This window comes from Capsicum annuum, chromosome 5, assembly GCF_002878395.1.
Source record: "Capsicum annuum cultivar UCD-10X-F1 chromosome 5, UCD10Xv1.1, whole genome shotgun sequence".
NCBI classification, from domain to species: Eukaryota; Viridiplantae; Streptophyta; class Magnoliopsida; order Solanales; family Solanaceae; genus Capsicum; species Capsicum annuum.
The window spans coordinates 191,442,527-191,461,489 of record NC_061115.1 but is presented as its reverse complement, the minus strand read 5'-3'; the positions used below and the strand labels follow the sequence as shown (position 1 = coordinate 191,461,489).

General features: G+C 34.1%; 1 protein-coding gene across 1 annotated transcript in view; it reads left to right on the top strand.

Moving 5' to 3' along the window:
* Positions 1–1,815: 1,815 nt before the first annotated feature.
* The window catches only part of LOC107871069 (structural maintenance of chromosomes protein 6B), a gene marked incomplete in the record, with an annotated part of 59,070 nt that continues 41,922 nt past the window's right edge, over positions 1,816–18,963 (top strand). The window contains 8 exon segments of the mRNA XM_047413312.1: positions 1,816–2,184; positions 9,401–9,506; positions 14,818–14,951; positions 15,386–15,441; positions 15,626–15,712; positions 15,938–16,258; positions 17,694–17,813; positions 18,231–18,365. Of these exon segments, the coding sequence (XP_047269268.1) occupies positions 2,037–2,184; positions 9,401–9,506; positions 14,818–14,951; positions 15,386–15,441; positions 15,626–15,712; positions 15,938–16,258; positions 17,694–17,813; positions 18,231–18,365 (1,107 nt within the window).

Genomic DNA, 18,963 nt, shown 5'->3' with positions numbered 1-18,963 from the left:
CTCTACCGTCCTCCCCCTTAATGCACCTCACCTGATCGAGGTCACGACCCTTCCTCTCCCTAGCCTTAGCGAGTCTAAACAACTTTTTCTCCCCTCCTTTCTCCTGTAACCCTGCATACAAGCTCTCAAAAGCCGCCGTCTTAGCTGCCGTGACTGCTGAATAGAAGGAAAATGCTTCTCGATTCGCAAAGATGTGCCGAGTAGCCCTAGAGTCTATCATCCATTTTTTTTATGAGCTGCAATATTTACTTTATGATAGCTACAATAATATCATCCCCTTCAGCTAAGTTAGTTTTAGGAGGGTAACTATTTTTTTGTCATTTCTTATTCTTTTTTTGCATTTCTTAAAATTGGCATTATTAGGCTTATAACCTTGAGACTTATTATCATATCTTTTGTTGTTGTTGTTTTGGCCTTACGCTAAGTTTGCCTTAAGTGCTAGCTTTTTTGCTTTAAATAACTCTTTTTGATTGGTGTCTTCAATTAAAATACGAGTCACTACCTCTTCTACACTAAAATTTTTTTGCTTAGGTTTTAAGCTATTTTTGTAGTCATTCCACGAGTCAGGTAACTTCTCGATCAACACTCCTACTATATTTTTCTGTTGAGAGATTCCTTCGACCTTCAGATCTTCAAGCAATTTTGATATTCGTTGATTTGAATTTTCATCTCCTTCACATCAATCATCTGCCAGTGATAATAATATATTTTTTGAGGAGGGGGTTGAGGGCCTAATAGTGTTGGGGGTCGGGGATGGGGAGTGATGATATAAGGTAAAGAGTAAAATAGCATTATGTAATTTAAGTAAGAGTATAACTGCAAAAAATAAAAAAAATCATGGGATGCCACCAAATCGGTGGTTATATAAAGTGAGGATTTTTCATGGTTACCAAACCATGAAATTAAACTATACCATACCATACATTTTAAGAAACAATTAATACAAACATGGTTCTCTTATTAACCATACCACACCATACTATGTTAAACCACCATCCAAACATTGTGTAAAACACAATCAAACATCGTATAAAATTAATACATGAATAACTTTTATACAACATTTTGAAACTTGCTAAACAAACATGTATAAAATTAATGCACGAATGACTTTTACCCCATTTGCAAACTAAACATTGTATAAAATTAATACATGAATAACCAAGTTATTCATGTATTAACTTTGAATTTATCCCATATCTAAACGACTACTACAAGTTCTGCCTTATAGGCAAATGCTAATACTTGGACAAAAATACAATACCACGTACTTTAGAAACAAAAATTCAAATAGCATACATTTTGAGATACAAAAATTCAAGACCACCACATACTTTAAGGGGTCACTTGATAGGATTCATTAGAAAAAATAATACATGCATTGACTTTGTGTATTATTAGTATCTTGTTTGACAAAATTTTTCAACCTATGTATAAACTAATGCATTAGTCATACACACTATTGTGTATTATGCTATGCATAACTAATACATGAGAAATCCTTGATTTTAGCAACACAAGAGACTTAAAAGTTAAATGCATGCATTAACATGGATAAAGACACAATAGCTCCTCAAAATCTTTTCACACCATTTTCATTATATTTATGGAAGATATTATTGTAAATAATTTTTATATTTAAAAATATACAATGTCCGTCATTTTAACACATTAAAGTAAATACTGCATAAGAAATATTCTCAGCACAATTAATACTTGCATTACTAATGGAAACATTACTCACAAATATATCATATTTTGCACTGTAAACCCTACCAAACGACCCCTAAGGAGTCGGGTGTAATTTAGTTTGGTCCAATTCCAGGTCAGCCCGACCCGATTATCACCCTTTAGCTCATACTGATTAGTTCCATCCAAACACACCTTTCCCGCCATATGTTCCTTATATATATACCCTAGTCCTTCTTCACGCTTTTCGAGATATAGACACACTGTACAGTTTCTACTTGTTTGCCGTCGGTTCAATTGCTATATACATTCAATTATCGAGTGAACCGGCAGTGTAATAGAAGAAAATGGCGGCGTCTAGGGTTCCTTCAGAGAGGCCGAAGAGTATACAAGCTGGTATAATTTCGAAAATTCGATTGGAGAATTTCATGTGTCACAGTAATCTCGAGATCGATTTCGGCGATTGGGTTAATTTCATCACTGGGCAAAACGGAAGTAAGTTCTTTGTCCTCTCTTTGTATTCGAGTTATCGTAGTAGTGGATGATTCATGATTTTAAGTTTATGAGTTTCGTAATGCTAATGAAATCGTTGATCATTTGAGTTAGTTGTTTATTTAGTAGGTGTTCCCCATATATATAGAGTGAGCTAAATTCATTGTGTATTTGCCTTTTTTGTTTTTTTGATAACGTGGTGTGTGGGCCAGCTTTTAGCTTTCGCGCACCTCGGCTAAATTGCGGGATACCTACTACCTCCCGCCATAAATAGATATTAAGTTTGAGTTAGTTGGTTATTTAGTAGGGTTTGCAACACACATATGGAGTTTGAGCTAAATTTATTGTGTATTTGCCTTTTTTGTTTTATGATAACGTGGTGTCTGGCCAACTTTTAGCTTTTGTGCACCTCGACTAAATTCGTAGGATACCTAATACCTCCCATCAGAATTAGATATTAGGTTTGAGTTAGTTGGTTATTTAGTAGGTTTTTCAACACACATATAGGGTTGAGCTAAATTTATTGTGTATTTGCCTTTTTTTTTGGATAATCGTGCTGTCTGGCCAACTTTGGTGTACCTTGACTAAATCCACGTGATACATGCTACCTCGCACAAGCAACAAATATTAGGTTTGAGTTGGTTATTTGGTAGGTTTGTCAACACAATAGATATGGTTTGAGCTAAATTTATTGGGTTTGGTTGAACCCATAATTTTAATGTGTATTTGCCCCTTTTTTGATAACTGTTTGGGGTCAGCTTTCACGTACCTCAATTGAATCCACGGGATACCTGCAACCACCCACCAACAATAGATATTAGGTTTGAGTTAGTTGGTTATATTCTCAACACATATACAGGATTTGAGCTAAATTATTGCGTTTGGTTGAACTCATAGCTTTAATTGTGTATTTGCCCTTTTTTTGATAACTGTGGTGTCTGATCCAACTTTGTGCTCCTCGACTAAATTCACGGGGTACCTGTGATCTCCCACTAGCAAAAGATATTAGGTTTGACTTAGTTGGTTATTTATTAGGTTTTTCAACATAATATATGGAGTTTGAACTAAATTTATTGGGTTTGGTAATAGCTTTAATTGTGTATTTGCCTTTTTTTTATAATTGTGGTGTCCGGGTCAGCTTTTACACGCCTCGACTAAATCTACGTGATACGTGCTACCTCCCACTAGCAACAAATATTAGGTTTGAGTTGGTTATATTTAGTAGTTTTTTCAACACACATATAGGGTTTGAGCTAAATTTATTGGGTTTGGTTGAACCCATAGCTTTAATTGTGTGTTTTGCCCCCTTTTTTTGATACGTGGGGTCCGAGCTAGCTTTCGCGCATCTTGACTAAATCCATCGGATATTTGCTACCTCTTACCAATAATAGATAGTATACTTGAGTTAGTTAGTTATTTAGTAGGTTTCTCAACACATATATATATAGTTTGAGCTAAATTTGGGTTTGATTGAATCCATAGCTTTAATTGTGTATTTTCCTTTTTTTGGATAACCATGGTGTTTCGGTCAACTTGTTTGCACCTCAACTAACTAAATCCGTGGGATACCTGCTACCTCTTATCAACAACAGATAGTAGATTTGAGTTAGTTGGTTATTTAGTAGGTTTCTCAACACATATATAGAGTTTGAGCTAAATTTAGGTTTGATTGAATCCATTGCGTTAATTGTGTATTTGCCCTTTTTTTTGATAACCGTGGTGTTCCGGTCATCTTTTGTGCACCTCAACTAAATTCATGGAATACTTGTCACCTCCCACTAGTAATAGATATTAGTCAACTCTGTCCACCAAAGGGAGGACAAATGGAAAGAATCACAGTGTTTTTTCGTCTCTGCTGGGATTTGAACCCGAGACTTCATTGTGCCCAATTCACGTCATCGACCACCAGACCACACCTTTGAGTGCGTAATTGTGTATTTTCCCTTGCGCACACACTAGTCCTATGAACAACAACAACATAGCTAGTGTAATTCCACAAGTGGAGTCTGGGGAGTGCTTAAATGTGTATTTTCCCTTGCGCACACACTAGTCCTATGAACAACAATAGCATAGCCAGTGCAATTCCACAAGTGGAGTCAGGGGAGAGCAGTGATAATGGAGTAAAATATTTTATTCATAAACTCAAATAAGTTCTCCTCAATAGAAATACCTAGCAACATATAAATACCAAATCCTAAACAAATTTGGTGCTTGTTTGGGATTGCTTATTTTCCCCAAAAAGCACTTATTTTGAGGAAAAATCACATTTTTTGAAAAAAAAAAGCTGTTTGGTAAACTTGCAAATGTGCTTTTAAAAAGAAGCAGAAACATTTTTTCTGCTTCTGGGAAGAAACAAAAATTTTGTTTTTTCAAAAAAAGCAGAAGCAGGAAATTATTTTTTTCATGAAAAAAATATCCTTATGACTTTCTCTCTCTCACACACACATACATATATGTATGTATGTATCCCTTATTAATTAATTAACATCTCTTATAAGTTTGATTTTAAAATTTTATACTTCATATTTACATCATAATTTTGTATTGTATTTTATGATTTATATATTATTAGTTTATTTTGACTCATTTTCTTTAAATAAACTAGTACACGTACCCCTCGCGATGCGCGGACGTTATGAAAGAATTTTAATAGTTTGAAAATTAAATCATTTTGATTTTATTAGAATATAATCATTATCTTATTTTTCGATGCAAAATGTACATAATGACATATAATTTATCAAATATAAATACATATGAACAATCATCAAATAACTTTTAAATTTTATTTGCTTTGAAAATTTTAAATTACCGTAAAATTTTGTGTTACGTATGATAACATTTAGAGTTTGTTGATGAATTCATAAAATTAATTAACATGATTAGAAATAAAGTTCAATCATATTGATGAATAGAAAGACTTTAATCAATAATTATTACTTAATTACATATTTTACTAATAGTTTATAGCATAAAAATAGTGAATTATTAACTTAAATTCATAATAACAAATAGTAACCAAAATTGCACATAAAATTAAATCTATCAAATTGAAATGAATTTTAAAAATTCAAACGACAGATGGGAACAAATTAAGAATTACTCTGTGATAAATTGCCTCTATGCGGCCTATTAGTTCAAACTGTGGAAACAATTTCTTGCAGAACTGCACGGTAAAACTGCATATAATAAGTCCTTGTGGTTCAACCCTTCCCGTACCATTTGTCTATCGATAGCTTTAGTGTCCTAAACTATCTTTTTTTAAAGAAAAATATTTTGTAATGCTTTTCTTTAAAAAGGAAAATGAAAGGAAAGTTTATATGTCGTATTTACTATACAGACATGAACAATAACCAAAACAGATAAAAATTACAACATAGGACCAAAATAAAAGAATTTGATCATCAACCGATATCTCAGTAATGTAGCATTATATTATTTCTTCCTCCCATGGTGTAACAATTCTTCACGTCAATATTTAACACACTTCGCCATCAAAATTCGTGGAGTAAATACGAATTGTTGATAAGCACAGTAATAATGAAGTAGTTTAAAAAATATTTATCTTCAATAATAAGTGTTAAGATAATCATAAAGAATTATACTAACTACTAAGCCATCAACGAATAGATTTAAAAAGAAATCATTCGGACATTTATTAGCATATATGGCTGTTGGAGGATTCTGTGTATGCTAACATTAACGAATAGACTTAAAAAGAAACCATCCTTAGCATATAGATATCATTTTGAATCCTGTGACAAATTAGTATTACAAAAAAGTGAATAAAGAGACCTATAAATATTAAGCAAAGTCGATATGACAATTTTATCGAATTAACAACTATCAAAATTAAAATTTCATATCATATACAAAACTATAAGTAGCCCTTCCTATACCACTTTAATTTATACACTTTAAAAAGTTCAGTTTTTTTTTTTTTTTTTGTTGTTGTTAATTTACCTGGAAAAAAATTAAGAGAGATAATTTTTGAAATGAATTGTTGACATAAAAATAATCCTATGTAGACGTTCATTAAAAGTGAGATTAATAATATAAATAATAAAGCAGATAAATTATAGTGGTGGTGAAGGAGAAAATATTAATCACACCATGGTGGAGACATAAATGGTGAGGCCTTTTGTAATTTGAAAGGCAACTCTACATGAATATAATAGTGAGTCGAACATCAACTCCCAACTGGTACTTGAAGAGAAATTAACAGGTCTCCTCGTTTCATTTAAGTGAATACATCTAGTCAAATCATAATGGCTATAAATATCATTCACCCTAAGTTACTCTTATTATGTTTTTTTCAATATGCTGGCTCTATCCAAATATGAAGACGTTAGAGTAGTTTATCACCAATGCAGACAAAGGTCATGAGTGACGACATGCAAAACATAGACAAAAAAGATATGAAAGTACGTTATAGCGATGATAATTTTATATACAGAAGTAATTACATGCACAAAGCAATTCATCTTATCACCAGTGCAGACGAAGGTCATGAGTAACGACATGCAAAACATAGACAAAAAATATATGAAAGTACGTTATAGTGATGATAATTTTATATACAAAATAATGGTAATTACATGCACAAAGCAATTCATCTTACTTGTAGGATCCTCGATGGAACTATCTCATCTCCGCTTTAGCCAACATACAACCCTTCCTTGAATGAAACATAATTTCATGCACAAAGCAATATTTTGAGTGACAAATGCATCACAATTGTTGATTTAATTGAATGGGTATATAGAATGCAATTGAGATAATCGAGTAGTTGAGCTCTTAAAAAGAAGGATATGTTAATGAGGACTGATTTTGTGATGGAATGTGCCATAAATTTAGGGAAAGTTCTAAACTGTTGCAACTGTTTCTCAAATATTTTATCAGATTGTAACCGTGTTTCTAATACTTTTAATTTTATATATGAAATTAGGATATGCAATTTTTAAAAAGAGAAATAAATCCAGCACGAAATAAATATCAACCAATCAGTATTCTGATTACGTCAATTCAAATGCAATTTTCAAATGGAAAAAAATAGAGTTCAAATTAATAAGGATGAATTCAACATCAGTTTCTTATAATGATTAATGACAAATTTATTTGTTTATTTCAAATAAATTTTCAAAATGGATAATGACTAAATTTTTTCAAGTATTTTTTATCCTTAATATAGAGACATAGATATAAAATAACTGTCATTTAGGTTATGTGGTGTGTTTATCCCTTTTTTTCGTGTGGTAGTTTTTTTTTTTTTTTTATAGTTTTTTTTTTCTAAGTTTTAATTTTAATTTTTAATTAATTTAATGGAAAATGTTGTTTTTTTATGGTGATGACATGTGTCGTTTTTGCTTCTGTTTTTATATATAGATAGATTTGAAAATATTATTGATGATGATGACAGAAGAATGTATAACTTATTATTTTTTATTATTAATGATAACAAATGACAAATGAATCACGTTACAAGATTGTATTTTGACAGCACTTGTAAATTCTTTTTTGAATATTTAATTTTAAATAAATAATTCATGAAAAGTGATATTTAAATTATTTAAGTGATATATCATTATTTAATATTTTTAATGTATTTATGTATACATTTTTTGAAAATTTTAGAGTACGTACTTTTTGATTAAATAAAAATAAAATTTTAATTAAAAATATTATAATAGTTATTTAAAATAAATTTTCTCTATAAATTAATTTTAGTAGTAAAAGTCTATTGATACATGTCTTTTTTGGTCATTTGTCTCAAAAAAGCACTCTTGGAAAAAATTATCCAAACACAATCTGTTTATCAAAAGCACTTTTCAAATGAATTTACCAGACACAAATTGCTATTTTTTCAAAAGCACTTTTTGAAAAGCTATTTTATAAAAGTGCTTCTCAAATAAACAGTTTTGTAACAGCAATCCCAAATGGGCTCTCGGTTTCCTGTTCCAACTTTGAATAATTCTTCCACCAGAGAATTCATCTTATGTACGATTGAAGTTTATGGGTATGGAATGCCATTGAACTGGCTGATCAATTGAGTTATTGGGATCGGAACTTTAATGCTATATATTTAGTAGGTTTCTTGACACATATATATATGGTTTGAGCTAAAATTACTGGCTTTGGTTGAACACTTGAACTCTGAGCCTTAATTGTGCATCTGCCCCGACCCACCTACGAGTCCTCTGTGAGGGTGCAACTTAAGTAGAAGTTAAAATTTTATGTGTTCGGATTGCCACTGAACTGGTTGACCATCTGAGATAGTGGGTTCAAACTTTAATACTATATATTTAGTAGGTTTCTTAACACATATATATGGTATGAGCTTAAGTTACTGGGTCTGGCTGAACTCAAAGCTTTAATTGTGCATCTGCTTCTGGCCATCCACTAGTCCTCCGTGAGAGTGCAATTTACCCAAAAATAAAATTCTTCTGTGAGAATTCATGCGGGCTTATAAATATATCTTTTCAAAATTTATCAACTATATGTATAAGGTAGAACTGGTAAAGTTGCTGCCATGTGACCAGGAGGTCACGGGTTTAAGCCTTGGAAACAGCCTCTGACAGAAATGCAAGGTAAGGCTACGCACAATACACCCTTGTGGTAGAGCCCTTCCCCGGACCCTGCGCATAGCGGGATCTTTAGTGCACCGGGCTGCCCCTTTTTATGTATAAGGTAGAACTATATGTATGAGGTAGAACTGATAAAGATTTCTTTTTTCGATTCATCATATTTCAGAATTTAAGGCTAGTGGGTATACCCTGCTATTGAGTGTGGACTTGGTAAAAATTTGAACTAGTTTCCTTTGCAAAGCAGGAATACAAGTGGTAGAACTTGTCTGTTGGTGCTTACAAGTACAACTTCCCCAAATTCTTATTCCCCTAGTGTGTATGCGGATTACTTATTGAAAAGGTGCTCTTGTTCGTCTTCTCTACTTGTATAGCGGGAATTACAGATAGATGGTTCACTCTCAGTAAGTTGGATTAGAATGACACTTTAAGATCACAGCCGAGGGAATCCTTCTATCTGCTTTTAGTAGTATGACTTGAGACCAAATAACTTAGTTATTTTGGTTAATTTCAAAACCTTTAGTACTATGTATGTGTGAATCATTGACTAAGTTGGTGTTTGCTTTTATTATCTTTTCCTTAATGTGGCTTGAGATGAACTAGTTTGTTGTTCGTGTATCTGCTTTTGATTGGTTTAGGTGGGAAAAGTGCTATACTGACAGCATTATGTGTGGCATTTGGTAGCCGTGCTAGAGGCACACAAAGGGCCAATACACTAAAGGATTTTATAAAGACGGGCTGCAGGTTTATTATTGTTTGATTATCCTTATCTCATGCTATTTTTCAAAGAAGCATTTATTATCCTCTATTTTTTATTATTGTGTTAAAAGTCTTGTTTTTGATGGAAGGTTAGTTGGGAGTTAACATACTAATTCACTGCAACATTTTTTTTTTCATTTTTTTTTATTTCTATTCCCCTCGGGTGTGGAGAGGGTACATTGCAAGATGGTGTTCTGAATTTCTTTTGACTTAAAACCTACCTTGCGGAGTGTATTCCACATGTTAGTTCATGGGCAATACAGTGAATTTAAAGATGCTGCCATGGTTTCATCAACCATATGTTAGTAATATGTTCTTTTCTGATAGCTTACCTTTGAAGTTTGCTGCATGACGAACTTCTCTTAAATTTCATAATATGCAAGCCCAAATTAATCCAGTTAGGGGGCAAATTTGCAGAATTGACTTTATATCATTATGCTCGATTCTGGTGGAACAAGTTGATTGCTAAGTTGTTGGCAACCTGGAGCATGATGCGTTAGTCTATTGAGCCCTGAACTTTCATGATCAATTGCATCCATGAATACTGGTGGCACTTGGTGTCCTCCTTGCTGTCATGGTTAAGGATTAGTTGTTAGTTGACCGTTATAACCTTGCAGATCATATAATTCTGACGTGTATATTTAGCTGAAGTTCATAATAGTGGCTAAAGAAGCTTTTCAGTTTATTTTCTAGTTTTTTAAAAATTCTGTTTGAACGATTAAAATAAAGGAGAAATTACTGTTAGAATCAACGAAGAAAAGCTTTAGAGGAAATGCTCGTCTGGTGTGATTCATGTCTAAAAGAAAGTTAAGGCCATTCAACAGGGAGATTCTGAAATTGCAGAGGCTTGGTTCGATCAAGCCGCTAAGTATTGGAAATCTGCAGTATATACCCACCCATGTTATTTAAACATGAAAGGCAAACATTTCTCTTCTTTCCTTAATTTTTCCAAAAAGAATGAAGAAAGAAATTTAATGTGTAGACACAGAATGTTTCTCGTCTTTTCATAATGTATCAACAACAACAACATACATAGTGCAACCCACAAGGGGTGTCGGAGGAGGGTAGAATCTACACAAACCTTATCCCTACCTTTGTGGGGCTAGAGAGGCTGTTTCTGATAGATATTTGGCTCAAAAGAAAATAAGATTCGAAGCGCAGTTACAAGAAAAAGACACAAATGAAGCAACAGATAATAATACACAATAATACACTCGGCTACCTGCGAACCTTCTATTTTAATCCTCAACTTCGATGCCTTGCTATTTAGGGTTATGTTCTTAGTAAGCTGAAGGTGTTCCATCTCCTGTCTAATCACCTTTCCTAGTTTTTCTTTGACAAACCTCTATTCCTTCTAACTTCTATTATAGCCAACCTTTCACACCTTCTTACGCAGTGTATACATGCACCTACTCTTCACATGCCAAACCATCTCAGTCTCGCTTCCCTCGTCTTTTCTGCCATAGAGGCCACTCTCACTGTGCCCCGTAATGTAGAAAAGTGAAAACAAACAAATGGATGCATAATATTTTAAATATATAACCAAGAATTAATTTTTTTTATGAAGAAGGAAATAAAAACTGTTCACAGTTGCTACACTCTACAGATATCTGGAATATGTTTCTCAATTTCTTGGACTCTATTGGGTCATGCCCCAGAAAATCTGAGAAGCTTATGAGTGTTGGAGTTGTTGGAAAGTTGGTAAATCCATTCGGAATATCTTGCAGATGTTGCCCGCTTGTTTTTTGGTGTGTTTGGATGGGAAGAAAACTGGAGATGCTTTGATGGAATATCAACTCCAAACCACTTCTGTAAAGGCTAGGTGTACCTCCTTTATGTTTTTGGACTTTGTCAGCTAGCTTAGGTCCATTGTAATGCAGCTGTCACCCTCCTTTTTTGCACCCTATGTATTTTGTTCAATATTGATAAAGTGTGTAACCATCTCATCCAAAAGCTTAAACTGACCATCTCATCTAAAAACTTAAGCTATTAGAGAGAGAGCACACTTTTATTATTTAATTATATTCTCAACACGCCCCCTCACGTGCGGACTTGATTTTTTTTTTAACGGCCCAAACACGTGGATTTTTTTTTAATAATGGGTGGTGGTGAGATTCAATCCTAGGAGCTCCGGCTGCTCTTATACCATGTTGAGTGTATGACCATCTCATTTAAAAGCTTAAGCTTTTAGAGAGAGCACACTTTTGTTACTTAATTCAACATATATGCATCTTCTTGATGCGCCATTTAAGAAAACTAATTTCTCTCTCTCATATATATATATATATATATGTATATATGTATCTATGTATACGTACATTTATACATATATATATATATATATACATACACACCTATATATTAAGAAGAGACATGGACATGGTGAAGTGGCATATACCAAAAACCAAGGCATATCCCAAAAACCAACATTTCATTTATCTTTTTTCCTCAATTTTTTGAGTTTTTTCTTACATTTAGTATAGTCAAATAAATATGTCAAGGCTGATAAATATGACACAACATCACAACGTTTCCAAAAAAGAAATACTAACGTTCTGGAAATTAAGGCTACTAAATATGAACCAGTAATAATACGCTTCCAAAAATCAATGTTAACATTTCCAAAGATTAAGCTATAATTGCAACACCATAATAAGGAGAAAGACAACATTTCAAAACTCTAATGCCAAACCTTTGTCTTTTCAAACTTAAAAGCATTTTTGAAGGTAAAATAAAATCATTTTTTACTATCTAATTTCAACTGTTTGTCCTTCGCTGGTTAAAACTTAAAAAAGACTGTCCCAATATTTCCATCCATGATCCACGTATAAATTTTTTCTTCAGTTCTCTAATACAAAACTTGTGAATTGTGAGGCTGCTATGTTTTCTTCACGTAAAGGATGTTTACCTTCTCGCTGGTTCTTCCTCTTCCTTACAATTTTTTGGGAAGTATGGCACTTGCATCACTTAAACAAAAAACAAATAATAATGTATTAATGTGTCTACATCAGTTCATGGTGGTGGCCGAAGTAATAGTGGTGAAGATGCACCACCATCAGTTTCTCCGGTAAAAAGATTGTTACATGTAATGCATGATAAAACTATGTACTTTTGATTAAAAAGTGGAGTTAAATTGATCTTTCTGTAACATCTTTTCATTTTTTTATAACTGTTGTGTCTGAGCTAGCTTGCGCGCATCTCGACTAGTTCTACGGGATACCTGCCACCTCCCACTAGCAACAAGTACCACGTAACTTTGCCCATCAAGGGAAGAAATCACCTAGTATTTGTCCTTGTTGAGAATTTAACCTGAGACCTCATGGTGCTCAATCAAATTTCATTGAACCACTAGGTCACACCCTTGGGTGAACATCTTTTCATTTGATAGTTAAAATTTAGGCTATTGTTTCTCTTTTAATAATCATGATGTCTGAACTAGCTTCCGCACACCTCGATTAAATCCACGGGATACTCGCCACCTCCCACCAGCAAGAAATATCAGGTAACTCTATCCACCAAGGCTAGGACAGAAAGAATCACCTAGTGTTTTTTGTCTCAGCTGAGGTTTGAACCTGAGACTTCAGTTCTCAACCCACTTCATTGACCACTAAACTTTACCTTTGGGTGCTACATTTTCTTTTGGTTTGGATTTATACGGAATAAAGGGATCAAAAGTTTTAATTGGTCGATATGGCTTTTGGGGCATTTCAGGGGTATTTTAAAGATGTTTAGTGTGATCATTTGATGAAAAGAAATAACTTTTATCTCCTAGGAAATTTCCTTTCTTTGCAAAGTTACTATATATATGCCAGGGGAGTGGCAATGATATTATGTGTTTTGATTCATAAAGCATTGAGATTTTATTAGCATCTTTTCCTAATTGTATATAATTTGTTTACTTCTAGCTTGGAAACGAATGTTCTTAATTCTGTGACAACACTTTTATGAGATGTTTTAAGTCAAATTCCAAATGCAACAATTTGAGCCATAATAACATCTCAATTTTTTTTTTTTTTTGAGAATGATAATATTAGTCTATATATCCATGGGTAAACTACAACTAATGTGTAGTCCCCTTTCAAAAAGAGTTACAGTTACAGCTTGTGTATCTATCACTTGTTCCTATACATAATCTAAAACATCAAAGATATCTTCTGCAACAACAACAACAACAACATACCCAGTATATTCTCACCAAGTGGGGTTTGGGGAGGGTAAGTGTACGCAGTCCATACCACTACCTCAAATGTGAGGTAGAGATGTTGTTTTCGTCTTTCCGATAGACCCTTACAATAAAACAATCTTGACAAGGAATAGTAAAAGAACAAGATACAATACAAATCAACAATATCCTATAATACCATAAACAAGAGACACCAAGTAATACAACAAAAGAAACAACCTAAATGCATACTAACCTTCTACCCTAATCCGCCTCCGCCACAACTTTCTATCTAGGGTCATGTCCTCCTCGGTAAGCTGGAGCTGCTCCATGTCATGTCTAATCACTTCCCTCCAATATTTCTTCGGTCCACCTCTACCTCGCTTGAAACTATCTCTAGCCAACCTCTCACACCTCTGCACCGGGGCATCCTTGTCCCTCCTCATCACATGAACGAACTATCTCAACCCCGCTTCCCTTATCTTGGCTTCCACCGAAGCCACTCCTACCTTATTTCGAATAACCTCATTTCTAATCCTATCTTTCCTAGTACACCCGCACATTCACCGAAGCATTCTCATCTCCGCCACCTTCATCTTCTGGGTGTGGGCCTTCTTAACAAAGATATCTTCTGCCTGATCTTAAATCTCAATTTTCCAACCAAGGCATACAAATGTCCAGCCACACATCAGACATTTTTGTGCAAGAATATACATTTCTGGTTTAGTAATATCTTCTCTTTTCAAGTTTTCACATCCTTTTTTTGTGGCATGTTAAAATGAGGTAAGCTTTAAAAGTAGATGATTTCAACTTTTAAGGAAACTAATTAAATTAAAAATTACTGTGTATGTACATACGTGTACACACTTGTAATATTTAAGTTTTTGTATGATCTTATTTTTTTGTTATTTTTAATATTTTAATATTAGAAAAGATAATTTTGTTAGTTTAAGGTTTTTACGGCTGCGGGAAGCTCAAGTAAATTTCCTAGTTACTTCATAAAATCACTCTCTTCAATCTGGTATCCGTCTCATTATTCACCTTTCCTTTTAGCAAGACAATCTAAGTTGAATTAAGTGTTTGAGTTTCTACTAATTTTCTTATAAGGTTCTGTTAATTTTTATCTATTAACAGCCATGCCCTTGTTCACGTGGAAATGAAAAACCGAGGAGAGGATGCTTACAAGGCTGAAACTTATGGTGACCTCATAATGATAGAGCGCAGGATTTCAGAGTCTACTAGCTCTATTGTACTAAAGAATTACCAAGGTTTCCTATAGTAATTTCAATAGCTCTTTCTAGTCTACTAGTTCTAGCAGTTTTTGTTTGGCCAATAATTTAAAAAACACTTTTGAGCAGCAATTAGTATTTGACCAAGCTTTTTAAAAGTGCCTTTAAGTGCATTTTTCTCCGAAGTGCTTTTAGGGGAAAGCTACTTTTTTGAGTTTCTGAAAAACAGCTTCTGGCACTCCCCAGAAGACTTATTTTCTTCCAAAAGCTTTGACTAAACACCTCATTTTTATAAAATAAGCACTTTTGTAAAAAAAATACACACTTATGGGGAAAATAAGCTTGGCCAACCAGGCTACAAGTTACCTTGCTTGTTATCTCTTGATTTATGAGGTAGGATCTTATAGATTTCCTGTTGGGTCTTGTTTTTCCCTGTTTTTTTTTTTAAACTTCTTTTAATTGACACTTAACAGGTAAAAAGGTGGCTGCCAAAAAAGAGGAACTCCAAGAGCTTATAGTACATTTCAACGTGAGTGCCTGCCTGGACAAAGTATTTGTTCTTAATTTTTATATTGAAGTTTGAGCTTTACTTTGCGGAAACTGGTAGACTATTTCTTGAAAAGCACGAATGAGCAAGTGGAGGGCATCATTGGCTTCTTTTTTATGCCATTACAAAAAACAAGTTTTCTAGATGTTCATTTTTGACTATGCAGATTGATGTGGAAAATCCATGTGTAATAATGAGTCAAGACAAAAGCAGGGAGTTCTTACATTCAGGAAATTCAAAAGACAAGTTCAAGGTGAGGTGCTTAATTGCTAACTTTATTAGTTGATGGTTGTGTAGTTTGATCTTCCACTTGGTAGCCCTTTTTGTGCTTTATTCATACTTCATTTGGTTGCTGGCCAGCTTTGTTCAGTGAACTTTGTGACTTTTTCTGTTTCATGTTTAGTTTATCAATGACAATTGCTTAGTGGAGGGCAATCTTGTTTAGTGATTAATCTGCCACTATCATCATCCTTTGCAGTTCTTTTTCAAGGCAACACTGCTTCAGCAAGTGGAAGATCTTCTGATTGGTATTGACATTCAATTGAAAAACGCAAATGAACTAGTTGCTGAACTGGAGAAATCGATAAATCCTATAGTGAAAGAGCTTGATGAGTTGCAAGGAAAGATTAGAAGCATGGAGCATATAGAGGAGATTTCTAATAAGGTAGACTTGTTGAAGAAGAAATTGGCATGGGCATGGGTCTACATTGTAGATAAGCAGTTACAAGATAAAAACAAACGGATCGAGGAGCTGAAAGGACGGATTCCCACTTGTCAATCTCGAATTGATCAGCATCTTGTAAGTGCTCTGGTTATTCCCAGTGAAAGTTATGCTAAGAGTTAGAATGCCTTTGCTGGAATCATTTGTACAATTTTTCCCTTCCATATTTGCTAATGGTTACTTTTTCATTACCTTGGTGTAATTTTATTTGTATGGCAATCCTGCTTTTGTTAGAAGCGGTTGTACTTGCTGCCTTTTGGGAGATGGTGCCATCCTATTTTATAAAAAAATAAGTGTCTAATAAAAAATGCTCTCTCCCTTCAAGTTTACTTGACGTAATTTGACTCGCCACAGAGTTTAAGAAAAGAAGACTTTTGAAACTTGTGGTCTTAAATATGCCATGACATTTATGTCTATATAAGCTTTTTCGTTACGTGTAAAATAGGCAATTCAAAGTTAATTGTTTCCAAATATAGAAACATGTCATTCTCTTTGGAACGCATTAATAAGTAAAAAGTGTCACATAAAATGGAGCATAGTGAGTAGAATTTATTGCTCTTATTATATTATCAAATGAGAAATGAACATCAACCAATAGAAAGTGGAGGTAAGATTTTCTTTTTTTGATAACCGTGGTGTACGGGCTTGCCTTTGCGTACCTCGACTAATTCCACGAGATATTTATCACCTCACAGTGGTTGAAAAAAGCCAACAAGTGGTTGAGAACCATGAGGTCTTAGGTTCAAATCCAGCAGAGACAAAAATACTAGGTGATTTCTGGCCATTTGTCCTAGCCTTGGGGGACAGAGTTACTTGGTACCTTATTTGGTACCTGTCGTTGGTGGGAGTTGGCAAGTACCCTGAGGAATTAGTCGAGGTGCGTGCAAGCAAGCCTGGGCATCATGGTTATCAATCAAAAAAATTCACATTTGTAAATACTGATAGGCGACCAGTATTTGCAAATACTGAAGACTGTAATCATTCTTCATTTTTCCACTTTGCCTTTTTCATCTAAAGAAAGAGTTGGCCGTGCTGGTATATCCCTGTACAGAATCATTTTCTAGTCTGATACTCTGATTCAGTAGTTTCTCCTCCTTCCTTTCTCTTTTCTTTCAAAGATAAAAGATCTGTACGGGATAGGTATTTTCTGTCTCTCTTTCTGAAGATTTATATCTCTAGAAAGAAGTAAGGGATATGTATAATATTGTCGCTATAGTCGTTTTGTACCAAACCCGACTTGCTTGATTGAGGCCTAGTTGTTGTTTCTCTTTCCGTACCGTCATACAAGTTTTAGGCGTGTTGTTAGGTTTATGATAATGTTACTCAAAACCAGAAGAGTTCGTTTATAATTTGTCCTTGTCTATTCTGTGGTGAAACTTTGGTTTGTGGCTCTATCGTCTGTCCTTTTCTTTCTGTCTTCTTGCATATTTCAGTTGTTACTTCACATTGCTTGATGTGATGTCTTATTCCTAGTACTATATAACATACTAAGCAAACTTGTTTGTGTTTTCAGAGGAAGATGGAGGAATTGAATGATACGTTAACCACGAAGAAAGGTCAAATTGCTCATATGATGGAAAAGACATCAGAAGTGAGGAGGATGACAGAAGAGTTGAAACAGAGTCTTTCTTTGGTATATGTGCAATTTCGTATATGTTGTTTCTGATTTGGATGGTATTTGATATGTATGATGATGAGATGATGATTTTACTGTCATCTGATGCCCAGTTCTGCTACTCTTCTCGTCCTATATGATCCTCACTCTCCCAGTCACTCCTTCTAGACCCATTCTTTATATTGAATTTTTTTCTCATTTTCTTTGTCTCCTTATTTCTTCCATATGATATGACCGTATCTGCATGTATATGTTGATAATTTTCAGTGGTGATCTATTACTACAAAAATAAACATACAATACTTTCCATGTTTTGCTGCTTCGGCTTATTTCCTGCTGTAAATGACTGAATGCTGTATACATTCGAATGTTCTTTCTCTAGCCTTTATCTTTATCTCTGAAACTTTTCTAATCTATGTGAGTTTCATTTGTTAGGCTACAAAGGAAAAACTTGAGCTGGAAGAGGAGCAGAGTCGTAGATCTAATTACATCCAAAATATGGCAAAACGGGTCAAGGTCTTTGAACAACAAATACTTGATAGGGATGAGCAGAATATTAGAAATACACAGGTCCTCTACACAGGTTTCCTTTACCTCTGTGAATTGGTAATCTATATAATTAGTTCTCAGTAAACCCTGATATTGCAACTCCAGAGTGAAAGTATGCTCCTTTTTCATAACTTCAGATATTCCTTTCAAACCTTTCTTGATGTGATGTGGTTCCTAATTTGTCAGCAGCATTCTGGTATTTAAGCTAACAGTAGTTAGTCCCCTGTACAATATAGAACTTTTCACTCTACTATCTCAAAGCTCCTTCCTGATTACCTAGCAAGGTCGCGTTGCATGGATGGGGTTAATGCAGGAGCTATAATGTACACATTTCTAGTGTAAGGACTGAAACTTGTGAGCAATGTTGAAATTGAGTTTTACATCAACACTTTCTTCTCATTTCTATGAGGATCATAGTCATTTGATTAAGAAATGATACTACAGCGTGTTCCCGGCTATGGTGAATTGGTTAGGATTTCAGATAAGTGTCTGTGCCTCTATATAAAAGTTGTTTCTGTCAAGGGCGGAGCTATAATATTAAGTTGGGGTTGGACGAACTGAGTAGATTTTGCTTGATTTTAGGAAGTCCGTCAAACATGTGTAAATATTTAATTGTGAA